This window comes from Gallinula chloropus (assembly GCF_964237585.1).
Source record: "Gallinula chloropus genome assembly, chromosome: 20".
In the NCBI taxonomy this organism is placed as follows: Eukaryota; Metazoa; Chordata; class Aves; order Gruiformes; family Rallidae; genus Gallinula; species Gallinula chloropus.
In genome coordinates this window covers 2109351-2125307 of record NC_140105.1, presented here as the reverse complement: position 1 = coordinate 2125307, position 15957 = coordinate 2109351, and the positions used below count along the sequence as shown (strand labels likewise).

Below are 15957 nucleotides of genomic sequence, written 5' to 3'. Positions count from 1 at the left end.
CCTCAGCCAATCAGCGCCGCAGCGCGGGCGAGGCGTGGCGGAAGCCGGCGGCGCCGCCAGCCAATGGGAGGGCGGAGGGGGCGGGGCCGGGGCGGCAACGGCGGCAAGGGGGGTGAAATTTCTCGAAGGTGCGGCCGGGCCGGGCCGGGCGCGGAGCGGGGCCGGGGCCGCGCCGAGGGCAGCGGCGGGTGGCGGCCCCCGGCGCTGCCGCCGCCGCCGTTATGAATCACAAGAGCAAGAAGCGGATCCGTGAGGCGAAGCGCAGCGCCCGCCCCGAGCTGAAGGACTCGCTGGACTGGACCCGCCACAACTACTGCGAGACCTTCCCCCTCAGCCCCGCCGCCTGCAAGGTGCGCGCACGGCCCGGCCCGGAGGGGACGCGCGGGAGGGGGGGGACACGCCGGCAGCCTGGGGAGGGGCTCTGGGGGCAGCCCGAGGGGGACGGGCCCTTTCTTGAGGCTGCCCCGGAGCTGGCGGGGCCCCCTGGGGTGCCGCTGCGGTCACCCTGGTGGGGAAGGTCGGGATGGCGGGGGGGTGGTGGGGCGGCTCAGCAGCGCCCGCGGCGTTTTCTCCCTATCCCTTCCCTTCCCATCCCTTCCTTTCCCTTCCCATCCCTTCCTTTCCCCTTCCCATCCCTTCCTTTCCCCTTCCCATCCCTTCCTTTCCCCTTCCCATCCCTTCCTTTCCCCTTCCCATCCCTTCCTTTCCCCTTCCCATCCCTTCCTTTCCCCTTCCCATCCCTTCCTTTCCCCTTCCCATCCCTTCCTTTCCCCTTCCCATCCCTTCCTTTCCCCTTCCCATCCCTTCCTTTCCCCTTCCCATCCCTTCCCATCCCTTCCCATCCCTTCCCATCCCTTCCCATCCCTTCCCATCCTCCTTCCCTCCCTCCACGTGGCGAGGGGTGCGGGCAGGGCCGGGCCCCGCGGGGGCGGGATGGGTCCCCGCCGTACCGGGACGCCCACCTCATTCCCAAGCACCTTCCCCGGGTGTCCCAGCCTGACCTACAGCAGGATCCGTGCCGGGCTGGGCGCCCGGGGCGGGCTGTTCTCGGTGGGGATGAGCGCCAGACGGCCCCGAGAACCGGCGTTACCGATGGGCACGGGGAGAGAGGCGTGAGAAGCAGGGACCGCAGCCTCGGGGCGCTGAAAATAACGCGCAGGCGGCTCGCTTAGCCCGGAGGTGCACGGAGGAGCAAAGCGGGAGCGTGAGGCTCCCCCGCGCCGCACTCAGGACGCTGCAGGATGCTCGTCAGCCCGAGGACCTGCTCTGTATCCCCCCCTTTGGTTCCGCAGGATAACGTGGAGAGGGCGGACGCGCTGCAGCTGACGGTGGAGGAGTTTGTGGAGCGCTATGAGAAGCCGTACAAGCCCGTGGTCCTGCTGAACGCCCAGGTGGGCTGGTCTGCCCAGGAGAAGTGGACGCTGGAGCGCCTGAAACGCAAGTACAGGAACCAGAAGTTCAAGTGTGGGGAGGACAACGACGGGTACTCGGTGAAGATGAAGATGAAGTACTACATCGAGTACATGGAGACCACCCGCGACGACAGCCCCCTCTACATCTTTGACAGCAGCTACGGGGAGCATCCCAAGCGCAGGAAGCTCCTGGAGGACTACAGAGTGCCCAAGTTCTTCACTGATGATCTCTTCCAGTACGCAGGGGAGAAGCGGAGGCCCCCTTACAGGTACAGTGAGGTGAAGCCAGGGGTTTGCCATCTCATTACCTGTTCCTAGGTAGGGAAGTGATTGTGCCCCTGTGTTGGGCGCTGGGGAGGCTGCACCTCGAGTGCTGGGTCCAGTTCTGGGCTCCTCAGCATCAGAAGGACATGGGGATCCTGGAGCGAGTGCAGAGAAGGGCAACCAGGCTGGGGAAGGGGCTGGAGGGAAAATCCTCTGAGGAGCAGCTGAGGGAGCTGGGGGTGTTGAGCCTGGAGAAGAGGAGGCTGGGGGGAGACCTTCTCCCCACCTCCCCTGCCCTGCCAGGAGGGTGCAGAGAGGTGGGCGATGGTCTCTGCAGCCAGGGGACAGGAGATGGGCCAAGGGGCAATGGGCTCAAGCTGCCCCAGGGCAGGTTTAGATTGGATATTAGAAGAAAATTTTTTACTGAAAGAGTTGTCAGGGCTGGAACAGGCTGCCCAGGGAGGGGCTGAGTCACCTTCCCTGGGTGTGTTTAGAAAAAGGGGAGATGAGGTGCTCAGGGATCTGGTTTAGCTTAGGATGGGAATGGTTGGACTCGATGATCTTTAAAGGTCCTTTCTAGCCCTGTGGTTCTGTGTATGATTGCCTTGTACAAACCAGAGCAATAGCTTTGTGTCTGCTCTTTGCAATGAGTGTGCATCTGTGACCCAGAGAGGGGGAAGGACAAATCTTTCTCACAGTTCCTGGTCCTGCCACCAGCGTTGCAGTGCTTTATGGTTTCTGTTTCAGTCACTCTACCACATGCATTAGATGTAAAGCTGCCAGAAGTTACCAAGATTGATTTGTTGTGTGTGTACCCTCTGGCTTTCAAGCTTTAAGTACCTCAGGACTAGCTCTCCTGTTTTGCACCAGTGGCTTGTGTGCAGTGAGAATCTTGTTTAATTATGAGCCAGTCCTTTTAAGGGCAAGATCTTATGCTAGATTAGTCTGAAGGATGGAGACTCCTTCTTAGCTGCCCTTCAGATGATTTTGAGAGAGAAGAGTGATTCACATCTGTGTCAGTCTTTTCAGCTGCAGTTGGGGGGCTAAAAGTTGGGGCTTGTTTCCCATCTGATAGGAAGAGTACTGAAACAACACTTCATTCCTGAAATCCATTGCAACAGCCTCTTACTTGGGCTGTTAGATCCAAAAGGGATTTCCAGCTACATGGATATGTCACTTCACAGCAGTATCAGCATAAGCTGAATGCTCCCAAGTAATTAAAGCCTTACAGTGTAATTGCCAGATAAAGCCTTGCCCTTTGAGTGACGTGAGGCTGTGATGAGGGGTGTTAATAAAGTAAACCAAGGGATGACTAACAGCTCTCTCCTCTGCCTCCTTCATGTGTCTGTAGCCCAGTTGTGCTTCTGCAGGAGTGAAGTGTGAAACTAATTCCACTGAACACTGCAGTAGGTGTCTGTACAGTGTTACAACAGACCCTTTTTATACTTCTCTTCTCTTAGAAGGACATAACAAGGCTGTGATCAGATGCACAGGCACCTGGGGGTACTAGTTTCTAGTAGAAATTGAATACAACCCCAGAACTGGGAATCATTCATCCAGGTTATAGGTAAGCCAGGTGATTGGGTTGTGGCTCTATAAACATCTTTCCCTCATGCCCTCCCCACCCACAGGTACCTGCTGAGCTCCTTGCTTGTGAGCTTGGTATTTGCCCTTCTTGTACTTTGCTCTGGAAAAATGTGGGTTGGTTTCAGGCTGTTGTCTTATATTTTTTTCAGAGATGAGTGATGCAGGAGAGCACACAAATGCCTCCCTGAGTTAAAGGCTTCATCTGGGTACAGGAATGGTTGAAGACTACTTAGTAGTTTAGGAGCATAAACAAAAATGCAGCCAGAAGTGGTGCTTTCTAGTCAAACAATCAGGACATGGACAGTACAGACTGACCTCTAGACTGAGAGGTGACATGAAGTAAAGACTTGTGCTGTTTAGAGCATCTTTGTTGGAGCTGTTCCTTTTCAGGGCAGTCATTTTTGGAAGCTGCTCCCTGAAGCAGCTGTTTTAATTTGGAGAGGAGTGGGGGTTTTTAGCTTTGAAATTCTAATTTCCAGGATGGAAAGTTTTTAAGGGCTGGTTTGGTGTCTGGCAGGAAATGGTGATGTTCAGTGTAAACTAAATGCCTGGAGGAAGCTGCTGGTAAAGGATAGTGGTGCTAAAGAAGGGGGTTTAGTGTGTAGATTCAGGTTACAGTCAGGAAAATGGCATTGAGCAGTGCATCTGTGGGTACCAGGCAGATCATAGAATCCTGGTCTGGGTTGGAAGGGATCCCAAGGGTCACAGAGCTCCAACCCCCTGCCACAGGCAGGGACACCAACCTCCAGGCCTGGAGCTACACAAGGTTGCCCAGGGCCCCATCCAACCTGGCCTTGAACACCCCCAGGGATGGGGCACCCACCCCCTCTCTGGGCAGCCTGTTCCAGCCCCTCACCACTCTCTCTGGAAAGAACTTCCCCCTAATATCTCATCTCCCCCTTCCCTCCTCCAGCTTCACTCCATCCCCCTTGTTCTGCCAGTCTCTGCCCTTTAAAAAAGCTGATTCCCCTCCTGTCTGTATGCTCAGATCTTTGTGTTAGGTTTCTTTTGACTTACTAGTAAAAACTCTGACTGCACTTGTGGTTCAGTGAGCTTTCCAAGGCTGGTATGAATCTAAAGAGTGAATAGATGATAGAAGTGAAAAATACCTGCTTTTTCATCTTGTTGTTACTCCTTTGTGAAGTAGGAAGAGCACAGCTTGATAACCAAACCCACTGTTGGTGTTAACCAATGCTCCTTGGCTTCATTTACACCTGCCCTGGAAAGAGGAAATGGAGAGGTTCCCCCTTTCAATACTGTCTGACCCTTTGAACTCCTCTTGTTCCTCCTGTCAGCCACCTGATGGTTGTGTTGGTGCTTTGGTTTCTACCCTCTCTGCTGCCCCTTGAGCAGTTACTGCTGTTTTTTCCCCTGACACCTGGTAGTGTCACCTCACACTGCCCTGTGTGGTAGATCTGACTGCTCTGAGCGATGGAAGGGGCTGTTGCCATTAAAGGTGTCCAGCAAATAAAGTTCTCCATGGGGAGAAATAACCCTTGCAGGTGGGGAATGGGAATGTATGTGCTGGATCCTGAATGGTCACTGGAGAATAAGCTCCTGCTAGTTAAACCTTAGAGTGAAAAGCCTGTTGTAAATGAACAGAAGGGGAAGGGGGAGGCTGGGGTGGTGTAACTGAGCTCTGTTCCTTACTTACATTGCTGCTTCTTTGCTCAACTAAGTAGGTATTTTATGGCTTACATCCCACAACTGTTTTAAGAAGCCATCTTCACTTTCTTGTCCCAGAATCACTCCTGTCCTGATTCACATTGTTCTTTAGGTTAAACCAGTGTAACTTTTGCTGTAGTGTAAGCTTAACAGCCTGGAGAAGGTAAAGAAACTGAACCACCTTGGTTTCTAAGTGAAACACAGAATCCCAGCCTGGTCTGGTTTGGAAGGGACCCCAAGGATCACAGAGCTCCAACCCCCTGCCACAGGCAGGGACACCAACCTCCAGGCCTGGAGCTACACAAGGGTGCCCAGGGCCCCATCCAACCTGGCCTTGAACACCCCCAGGGATGGGGCACCCACCCCCTCTCTGGGCAGCCTGTTCCAGCCCCTCACCACTCCCTCTGGAAGGAACTTCCCCCTCATACCTAATTCAGTATCTAATCAGCTGTGTGTGCAGTTCCCAGCTGGCAGTTTGGTGTGAATGCAAACATCCCTGGCTGGGCTCCTGGCTGAGGGCTTTCCCACTCCCTCCTTGCAGGTGGTTTGTGATGGGCCCCCCGCGTTCCGGAACAGGAATCCACATCGACCCCTTGGGAACCAGCGCCTGGAACGCCTTAGTCCAGGGACACAAGCGCTGGTGCCTCTTCCCCACCAGCACCCCCAGGGAGCTGATCAAGGTGACCAGAGAAGAGGGAGGGAACCAGCAGGATGAGGCCATCACTTGGTTCAACGTCATCTATCCCAGGACACAGCTCCCCACCTGGCCCCCTGAGTTCAAACCCCTGGAAATCTTGCAGAAGCCAGGAGAGACAGTGTTTGTGCCAGGTATGTGGGAATCCCTCAGTAAGGGGCTCTGGGGGAGGAAACCCCATGGTTTTAATGCATATAGCAGAGAGAGGGAGAAATTTTCAGCTTGTTTATATGGCTCATCTCTTGTGAGAGAAGCTGTGAGCCCTTTTAGAGGGGCTGTGTGTTGCAGGGCTCTCTCTCAGGCCATTCAGTTACTCCCTGAATGTCCTGAAACATGTGGCCAGTAACACAGCACATGGTACAGGTGTCAGAACAAGTGGGACCTCAGTTGCAGTGTCACAATCATGTTATCCTGAAGTAAACTGCAGCACTAGGAAACTTGAGGCAGAAAATAATAGTGATTAGTAACTTCTTAGGTGAAAGTGTTTGAGTTTACACTATAGCAAGTTCATAATTGAATGGGGCAGCCTGGGTAGCCTGACTGGATATGCCTTTTCCTTAGCTGTGGGGAAAGAAACACTGAAAGGCACTGATGCTTCCCACCCACCTCTCTGTGGTTGAGCTTCATCTTGCATTTGAGATCAAGAGCTAAAGAAAGATCTGGTAAAGATGCCATTCTCTTCAAGCAGCTGCACCTTGTTGTGCCCATTAGAGCTGGGAGGTGAGGTGGCTAGTGGGTAAAGCTGGTGAGTTCATTCTAGCCTCCAAATCCTGCATCATTGTTGTGCAGCATCACCCATACCTTCTGTCCATGCTGCTTGTCTTTAGCATGCAGCTGACTTCATGTTTGAAGAGTGCCTGGTGATTGTCTTGGCATTTATTAGTGACTCCTCAGTGTACCTTCTGTTAAGGGTTTGTAGCTGTCAGGTTCCATTAAACTGTTGCTTCAGTCTTTTTAGGAGGTTACAAGTGGGCTGTAAGAACACTCCTGTCTATTTTTATCTTGTGTGGGGAAACAATTTTCCATCTATTTTTAAATGCAAGGTTGGCCTGTAGTCAGAAGTACCTTACAGAACCAGCACAGAAAACACTCTCCAGCTTAACAGGGTCTGTGAGTGGTCTGAATTACAACAGCTCTTGCTATTAAATAAGCCATCAGTAGCCAGTGTGGTGCTGTCAGGTCAGATCTTTGGTCCTGTTTATGAGCTGGATAATGTGGTCAGAGTCTTGAGCAGTAACAGGAATGGATGAAGCGCTGGAGCGAATGCTGCAGTGCACTGAAGGAAGGTGATGTAGTGGCAAACTCACCTGGCTTTGGGAGATGAGGTCCCATTTCCACCTGTGCTACAGAAAGAGTGCTCATGGCTGCTCTTGAAGGTGCTTTCTGCTCTGTAGGCAGCAGCAGTCACTGGTGCTGTGTTCCTAGGTGGCTGGTGGCACGTGGTTCTCAATCTCGACACGACCATTGCCATCACACAGAACTTTGCCAGCTGTACCAACTTCCCTGTGGTGTGGCACAAGACAGTGAGAGGGAGACCCAAGTTGTCAAGGAAGTGGTACAGGTAAGAGACTTGGAATCAAGCCTGTTCCAGCCCCTCACCACTCTCTCTGCAAAGAACTTCCCCCCAATCTCTCCTCTCCCCCTTCCCTCCTCCAGCTTCACTCCATCCCCTTGTCCTGCCAGTCTCTGCCCTTTAACAAGCTGATTCCCCTCCTGTTTCTCTGCTCCCTTCAGGGACTGGGAGGCTGCAGTGAGGTCCCCCCACAGCCTTCTCTTCTCCAGGCTGACCCAGCCCAGCTCCCTCAGCCTCTCAGTAGCATTCTTTGCAAATTCTCTGTTTAAAGCAAACCCCTATTGCCAGCAGCGTTACTGTTCAACAGTTCACCCTGAAATTTCAACTGTATTTAGGATCCTGAAGCAGGAACACCCTGACCTGGCAGCTCTGGCTGATTCAGTTGACCTGCAGGAATCCACTGGCATTGCTTCCGATAGTTCCAGCGACTCTTCCAGCTCCTCAAGCTCCAGCTCCTCAGACTCTGACTCAGAGGTAATGCTCTTTACCACGATCCATATCCCAATTGTCTTGGGGGTTTTTTTTCCATACCTCATCACGTGTCCTCATCCTAATCTTCATGTCTTACAGAAGAAATCAATAGAAAGCAACTAAACAAATCCATGTGGTGAAGGAGCCCGTGGACTTGGCAGGTTCTGTGTGCTAAAGCCTCTCTCTGTATTGCCAGGCTGATTTGGTTTGATCTGTGTTCCTGCTGTATATAAATCTGTCACTCAGCTGTGCTTGTGTGCAGTTGGTTGCACAGTGTTTTAAAAACAGGGAGGGAACAAGGTTGAAATGGGGACTGTTAGTCATGGCAGGGGACTCTTCCAGGCAGCTCTGTGCCCCAAGCCAGCTGAGTGATGAGAACATTCCTCCTCATCTTTCAGCACTCGCTTTAAAACACGTTTCACGTGTCTATAGCTTGTTCCTTCAGCACCAGCTCCTGAGTGCTGCTGAGGCAGCTCCCCACAGCACAGACACTTGACTGGGTTCTGCTCTCTCCTCTTGTGCTGCAGTGTGACTCCGGTTCCGAAGCGGAGGGGACGATGCACCGGAGGAAGAAGAGGAGGACGTGCAGCATGGTGGGGAACGGCGACACCACCTCCCAGGACGACTGCGTGAGCAAAGAGCGCAGCTCCTCCAGGTGACCCCATGGCAGCTGCTGGGTTGTGGCCAAGGCAGAGCTGGCAGAGTTAACACAGGCCTGCTGCTCAGGACAGAGGGATGGGCAGCAAGGGGTCCTGTAAAGCTTGTAAAGCAGGTGGCCAGTGGTGGTGTCTTCCTTCCCTCCGGGAATTATTTAATAAAGAGTTTTATTACTTTTTCTAGTTGTCTCTCTCAATAGAGAAAGGGACCTTTTATTTTCATCAGTGGGAGAGGTGGGATATGTTAACTGTTCTCTTCAGAGAGCAGAGATGAGAAGTAAGTAGGGATGAGGAACAATCAGGCAAGACACAGCTTTTGATACCTTGTTGTCCAAACAGAGAACCTTCAAGTAGCTGTACGTTTCTCTTAGAGTTGTCTGGATTACTTCAAGCTGGCCCACTGTGTTATGAGCCAAAGGCAAAATTAATCCTAAATCCCAAATGTCTGTGTTTGCCTATTCAAAAAACAAGGTGGGGGTGCAGGGGGAAAGCAAGTTTCTACTGGTCTGAAGGGAGGGAACATTAGTATTGCAGATCAAGGATAGCTACTGCTTAGGGTGGAATTCCCAAGGAAGGAAGTTCTCTGGACTTGCCAGGTTAAAAACAGTGAAACACTGGGAAACCTGAGGGTATCCTGCAGGGAGGAACTCAGCAAAGGCTTGCCAGAATTGTTAAGCAGACTCCTGGCAGTGTGGTTAACTGCTGGTGCTATGTGAGCTGCCTGCCTGCACTGGGGTGCTGTCTCATTCCTGAGCTCCAGGTTTGGCATGAATGTGAGTGCTGTGGTGGCTTCCTGTACCCATTTGTGGATGACACTGTGAAATCCCATTTCAGCAGCTGGTTGTGACTTCAGGCAGGGAATGAGCAGCAGGAGATAACAAACCTTACCACAGATCCTGTTAAAACCAAACCCAGCCCAAACCTGTAACAACACAGAGCACCCATGCAGATCTGTCCTTGGGAAAACCACTCCTGTTTGCACACCACATTTTGAAGTGAATGCCTTTTAATATTAAAAATCAGCAAGCTGCCTGGAACATGTGCTTGCCAGGCTTCACTGTCCTTCCTCCTGGGTGTAGGTTGTCTCACTGTGAGGATGGGTGGGCGCTCTTGACAACGCTGTGTGCTGGCTGAGTTGATAGAAATAGCTTGTACAGTTCTGCAGGAAGAATTAGCATACAATGAACCTGCATGCTGTGATCTTTCACCCTGATAGGAGGGGAAATGCAGCAGCTGTTGATAGGCAGTTGTACTTTTCTTTTGACAGGATTAGGGAGTCTTGTGGAGGCCGCAGCTACCCCTGAGGGATAACACCACCCACCCAGAGGCAGCTGCCCGTGGAAGCTCCGTTAGCAGCCAGCCAGCTCTGTCCTACCCCCTCCTGCTTCTGTTTCTCACCGTCCTCTTGTCACTCCTCCTCCATCCAGACATCCCTGCTCATCGTGTGCTGTGGAAGGTTGGCTCCTCACTAACTCCTGGGGCAGACCCCTGACTCTCCCTTCTTGTTGTGCAATGCTCTGTCCCCCCTGCACCCCCAGTGAGTGCACTAAGAGCCCGGCTCTGGGTGAGGACGTGCCAGGTATGTCATGGTTCTGGCAAGGAAGACAAGGGTCAGTTTTTAAAGAACTCCTTCAAACCAGCAGGTAAACCTTAGAAAAGCCTGCCTTTGCTTTGACACTGTCATATGTTTACATGTTGTCCTGTACACTTGAGGAAAGGAACACCAGCCCTTTTGGGCCTGTCTGAGCCTCCAGCAGATCCCACACCAGGATTTCAGGAGGGGAAGGTGGTGGGAATGCTCCAGACACTGAAGTTCAGCAGCACCAACCACCGACCTGAAGCCTCGTTGATGCTCTTCACCTACACACATCCATCCAAGGTGCCACACCTGCACCAGCAGCAGCCTGTTTGCTTTTGCTCTGTGTCTGTCCTGGTGGCTGGGAACAGGGATGCACAAGCACCTTGTGATAGGAGCTCGATGGAGCAGGAGGATCCTGGAACTTCTGGAGTGGCAAAAACTGGGGAGGGAGAGGGAGGGGGGAAGTCAGCACTTGCCAGTGGTTGCAGCCCTCTTGGTGCAGGCCTGATGCTTGGCAGGAGGCAACAGCAGACTGAGTCTGACTCTCAGTGACAGCAGCAGTTGCTGGGGCTTTAAACACTGAGCAGTTCCAGGGCTGTGGGCTCGTTCCATGCCTAACCAGCTCCTCTGTGAGGTGATGGGCTCAGATGCTTCTGGAACTTGAGGTGCCAATTTTAAAGGGCTGGGAGGGGGGATGTGTTGTTGTTTCATGCTTCTTTTTTAAATGCAGTGTGTTGCTTCAGTCTGTGTAGGTGCATTTTGTATTATGCCCAGTAAAGCTCTCATCCCCAAGGGATCTGTTGGAGCTGCTGGGGTTGTTTTAGCAGGGGGTTGTGCTGGTAGCAGAGAGGTCTGTCTGGCTGAGGGTGTGCTGTGAGGAAACCTCCTTCTCTACCTGAGCAGCACAGCCAGAAGCCAGCTGGGTTGGGGATGGGGGGGCTTCCTGGGGTGCTGTCCTGAGACCCAGAAGGTGAGTATTAGGTCTCACTTCAACCCTTCCTCTTTGGGAGAGGAAATTCCAAAGCAGAAGTGGTGTGTGTGAGGTAACCATGCAATAACACCCAGGCACTGGTAGCAGAATTAAAATGCAGATTGGCAGCCTTAACTGTGACTTCCTTACCCCTGCTGGGTCTGATGGATCGTTGCTTGTCTGGGTTTCCTGATCTCTTTTTATTTTTAACCCTTTCTCTTCCTGTTCAAACACTCTCTCCTCAGAGACTGGGCCATATCCTGTTGTACAAGGGAATCCTAAATACCTTTGGGATCTCTGTTTGAATCTCCTGTGCCAGTCCCTTTGTGGAGGAGCAGTGGGGTGGTGGAACAATGGAGAGAAGGGTTTTTGTTCCACTCCTCAGCTGTCCAGACTCCTGAATTCCCTGACAGCCACGTGTAAGTGAGCACATCTGCTCTGCAGGCTGCTGCAGAGCCTTCCAGAAGATCCCTTCCTTTAAGAAAACCTCAAACTCCTGGCATTTCTGGCCAAGGTTGCCTTTCTCCTGCACAGTCTGTGTGTCTTCTCAGCCAGAGCAGGTTGCAGCTGCTGCCTTTTGAAAGAACATGGGGGCCTGGTGAGGCAAAGGCTTCCAAGTCTCAGCTCTGTCACGGTCAGAGGAGCCCTTGGGGAGCTGTCTGCTGCCCTCTTGGGTGGCTTGATGGTTGGTATGTCCAGAAGATGGCTTCAGCTGTAGCTTGCAACTGCATTTGGTGTGCACAGTTCACTTCTGCAGTCTTAAAAATCATATGTGGGCATGAAAGCTCTGCCAGGAAAGCTGCAGCTCTGCCCCCAGCAGCACAGTGGGCAAGATGCAGAGTGCAGAGGGTTCTCCTGTGCCTGTGGGCTCTGCTGTGGTGTGAAACACAACTGTTTGGGTTTGAAACCTCTGTGTGTTCAACAGCCCTGGCAGGAAAGCAGTGTGTGACTGCAGGCATGGGGATTCCAGCAAGGCTCTCCTGGCAAACAAAGGTGTCTCTGTTCAGGCTACCTGGGCATCAGCATGCCTGGGACCTCTGGTTCTTCCACTTCACAGGCTCTTGCCTCAGCCACATTGCTGAGCTGCTGTCTTGGTTGCAGTAGAGGAGGGAAATCCCTACCTCACAGAGGTGGTGTGAGGCTGAGATACAGTTACTGCCCAAGATGTGCTGAAGTCCTCCCACAAAAAGCCATCCAGGTGTCCTAAGCAGCCTGAGACTCCCCAACCTGTAGCCAAAACCACTGGGGCTGTTGCTCAGCTCTCTCTGGTGCCCCCCCAGAACTGCTGAGTGGTCCATAAATTGCAGCAGAAGAAGGCTTTTTGTTCTCACTGTTGGTGCCCCATGGCCAGCTCTAAACAGGAGGTTCTGCTAGTTTGGGGGCTTTTATTTCAAATAGGACTAAAACAGATGATCTCTCCTCAGGGAGAGCAGGAAGGGGGGGAGCTGGTGCTTCCCAGACCCTCGTTCCAGGCCGGGTGGATGGGGAATGAAGAACTGTGTCCCCCTCATGTCTACCTTGTTTGAGGCTCCCCAGGCTTGTGCTGCTGGGGACATCAACAACCTCCCTGTTCCCACCCTGCAGAGGCCCTGGGTGTAGCAGGTTGCTGGGCCCAGCACCCAGACCCCGTGGGCCCCTCGCCCCCCTGAGCTCTGCCCCAGCCCACTGGTGCTCTGTGGGCTGCCCTGCGCCCAGGGACAGGCTGGCAGCACCGTGGAAGCCTTTGGGCTTCCCAGTCCTGCAGTGTGTGCTGGTGTCACCTCCCTGCCTGCTCTGGGGAGCCCTGGCTGTGCCCAGGAACCCCCACAGGCCTGTCAGGAGGAGGGAAGCAGCGGATCCCCCCCAGCACTGTGAGCACCAGGCGCTGGCAGCACCTCTTCTCCTCCCCAGTGCTGTGGGAGCAGGTGCCACCGAGGCAGCTCTGGCAGACCCTCCCCTCCTGGGGACACGGGCTCTGGTTTGTCTGCTCAGCCCCATGAAGCCTCTCCAGATGCTTGGAAGAAAGACAGTGACCCCTCTCTCTCTCATAATGACCCCAGACCCTTCTCCTCCCCGGGGCAGGAAGCCACGCTGGTGGCTGCATCCCATCGGCAATGCCTCTGCTGGGTGCATGTGCTGGGAGGCTCTTGGCACCCCCCTTGCAAAGGGGGGGAGGGAAGAGCTGCCCTGGTGTGTTGACAGTCCTGCTGTCAGTGCCCAGCCCTGCTGCTGCCTGTAGCTGCTTTATCACCCCGTCCAGCAGAGCTGGGATCCTCTGGTCTTGTTTTGGGTGATTGTGTCTTTGCTTTTTATTTGAAATAAAATCAATTATTTTGCATTATTCTGTTGGCCAGCTGCTTTTTTTATATACTGGGATCTGAAAAAGAGGATGAATGGTGGTGTAACCCCCTTTTTCCTGGGGTGCTGGGGACCCACGTGGATGGGTGCATGGTTTGGGGGGGGTTCTCCTGCTCTTTCTCCCATGGGATTAGTATGTCTGGGGGTGGGGGTTGGAACCTGCTGGGGCTGTGGTGGCTTTGAGAGTTGGTTTGTGTCAGTAGCTTCATCACTGGACTGCAATCAGTGCTTGCCCCTTTCCTGCCCCCACCCCAGGGGAGAGGGGGAAGCTCTGTGGTGCCTCTCTCTTGCCACCCCCTTCCCCAGGGGGGAACACCCCCGGGGTGTGTTTAGCAGAGGGGTAGATGAGGTGCTCAGGGATGTGGTTTAGCACAGGATGGGAACGGTTGGAGTTGATCTTAAAGCTGGTGATGCTGTGCTGGGGCTGCAGCTGGGGATGAGAGGGGTGCTGGACCCCCCTGCTTCAGCCCTGGGGGTGGGAGGGCTGAGGCTGGGGGAGCAGGGGAGCTCGCTGCAGCCCGCTCAAGGGATGCTCCTGCTGCCAGAGCCGTGGTGCCCAGCGCCTCACACCCGGGGCTCCGGGGGAGCCGACCCAGGTTTGCTGCCGTGCTGGGGGGCTGCTCCCCGGAGCAGCTGCCACCGCAGCCCCCTGCATCCCCCTTTTGCTGGGGAAGCTCTTCAGCTGCTACCAGCCCTTTCCACCGCACACCCCCTGCTCCCAGCTGGGCCCTGTAAAAGCAGCTTTTGTGCTCCAGGGAGGTTCTGGGCCGCCCCTTCCCGGGGCGCAGGCGGTGCAGAGCTGGGCGCCTCCCGGGAGAGGGCAGCGTGACGCCGGCCCCGCTCCGGGCTGGTGCCCCCCCGGCTGCTGCAGAACCCACGGAGGATTTGCCGCCCCCCCAGACCCCCCTGCCAGCAGCTCCAGTGCCCAGGCTGGCGGGCAGGAGCGGGACAGGATCCCTGGCTGGGCTGGGAACCTGTCCCATCCCGGGCGGCTGCGTGACGGGGGCTGGGGTTGTAACTCCACGGGGGAGCCCTGCAGACACCCCCTGTCCCTCCCCGTGGGAGCCTTTGCGCATCGGGGCGAGTTTACTCCATCCAGTCGCCTTCGGAGAGCTGCGGATGGGACGAGAGGGTGTCACATGGGACCTGCTGAGCCGGGGTCCTGCTCGGGGCATCGTCCCCTTGGGATCAGGGTCTGCAGGAGAGCCCTGGGTGGGTGGGGGGAGCTGAGCCCTGCTCCCACCCCGGGCCTGGGGGGGGGAGCTGAGCCCTGCTGCCCACCCTGCCCCACCCCCGTTTCTGCCGGGAGCCTGCTGGGTCAGGGCTGCTGCTCCTGCAGGTGTGTCCTTGATGCTCTGGGCTGTTGCTCTAGAGACCAGGGGGTTGTTTTTCAGAGCTGGCTGAGCCCAGAACTTCTCACGACTCCTCCAAGTTGTTCCAGCAGCCTGATAGTGAGTGGCTGCGGGGCTGAAGGCAGAAGCTGCTCGTGGAGGTCTGGCTGGAGCTCCTGTTCGGTTCCCCCATCAGTCAGCCCCCTCCCAGAAGATGCCACGAGGACCAGCACCTCTTAGTCCAAGGTGGGGATAAATTCCACCTGGGATGGTGCTGAAGGGCTGAGTCCCTGCCCAGTGCAGGCCCCACACCGCTGCCTTCCTGCTGGGCAAACACCCTCTAACAGGCTCCCAACCTGTGGAAGGATGTGCAGTGCCAGGGAGAAGGGGCAGGAGCTGCCCTGGGTGTCAGCAGCAGCCCAGGGTGTGAGGCCACAGCACCCCGAGTCACCCCACAAGCAGCCCCAGCAGCCGGTTCCTGTCAGTCTCCCCCAGAACTCCTCTTTGTCCCTCAACACATCAGTCTGTCTGAGCACAGGAGCCCATGAGCTGCCCACCCTGCTGTGGCTGTGAGCAATCTCCAGGGCTCCGGGGAGGGCTCTGAACACAGGGGATGCTCTGGGATCGGGCTGATGCCTCCGTGGCTGCTGCAGGGGGGCAGCTCAGGTCAGCAGGTCACTTCAAACCAGAAGAAACACCAACAAACCCAGTTACCTGCTGGATCCCAAACACCCAGCGAGGTACCCAAGGCTGTGCCAGGCTCTAACCAAAGATCACCCCAGCCTGCTGTAAACCCTGAGGCTCTTTAGTTCCTCCTGCCCCAGAAGGGTCTTGCAGAACCTGCCAGAGACCCTCAGTCTCACTGTGCTCCAGACCAGTTTCTATCTACCTGGGGGAGCAGCATCCCTCATCCTTTGCCACTGCTTCCACCTAGCAAATGCAACTTTGGGATGCTGGTAGCTTCACCAAGGGTGGGTTTGGGCAGGAAGGGAGAAGAAAGCACCCAAAATGCACCAAAACCCGATGCTGAACCAGACAGTGCTGTGACACTGGGTGTCCTGGCTGAGCTCTGGAGCAGCTCTGGTGAGCAGGGTGAGGAAATGCAGAGCTGTGCAGGAGAAGGGAAGATAAGTACCAGGCTGGTTGTTACTAAGAATACAATTATCCATATGCTAACGATTGCCAGCCTGATAGGATTACCAATAAAGACAAACCCCGGTGGGGATCAGGGCTTCACGTCCTTCCTCCCACCCGGGGGTTTAATCCTGGCTTTGTTCTTGTGTTGGGTTTTGCTGGTCAATAAAAATCTCTGCTGATGGAGATGCCTCCAAAGCCTTTTTCCTTGGAGGAGACTTTGGGGGTGGATTCCCATGTCTGCTCCCCTCGGACCCAGCTGGGAGAAAGCTCCACCCGTGCTG

General features: G+C 54.8%; 1 protein-coding gene across 5 annotated transcripts; it reads left to right on the top strand.

The window, feature by feature from the left end:
• Nucleotides 1–124: 124 nt before the first annotated feature.
• On the top strand, nt 125–13185 carry JMJD6 (jumonji domain containing 6, arginine demethylase and lysine hydroxylase). Of its 5 annotated transcripts, XR_014617771.1 has the most exons (8): nt 125–350; nt 1293–1681; nt 5470–5756; nt 7048–7183; nt 7531–7669; nt 8194–8321; nt 9750–10201; nt 11117–13185. XR_014617771.1 is itself a non-coding variant. In XM_084273635.1 (7 exons), exons 1-7 carry the CDS (start codon nt 222–224, stop codon nt 9967–9969), a joined length of 1428 nt encoding a protein of 475 aa, XP_084129761.1. In that variant the 5' UTR covers nt 125–221; the 3' UTR covers nt 9970–13185. The 5 variants fall into 5 exon arrangements, 4 of the variants coding, with proteins under 4 accessions (XP_084129761.1, XP_084129762.1, XP_084129763.1 ...); XM_084273635.1 differs by having other exon boundaries at nt 9750–13185; XM_084273636.1 differs by lacking the exons at nt 9750–10201; nt 11117–13185 and adding an exon at nt 9590–9718.
• Nucleotides 13186–15957: the final 2772 nt, after the last annotated feature.

What these genes read in the sequence shown, in the direction of transcription:
- JMJD6 (XM_084273635.1), top strand. Translation starts at nt 222, where the DNA reads ATGAATCACAAGAGCAAGAAGCGGATCCGTGAGGCGAAGCGCAGCGCC. An exon ending in AAGCGGAGGCCCCCTTACAG is followed by an intron (nt 1,682 to 5,469) that starts GTACAGTGAGGT and finishes CCCTCCTTGCAG; the next exon opens with GTGGTTTGTGATGGGCCCCC. An exon ending in TTGTCAAGGAAGTGGTACAG is followed by an intron (nt 7,184 to 7,530) that starts GTAAGAGACTTG and finishes AACTGTATTTAG; the next exon opens with GATCCTGAAGCAGGAACACC.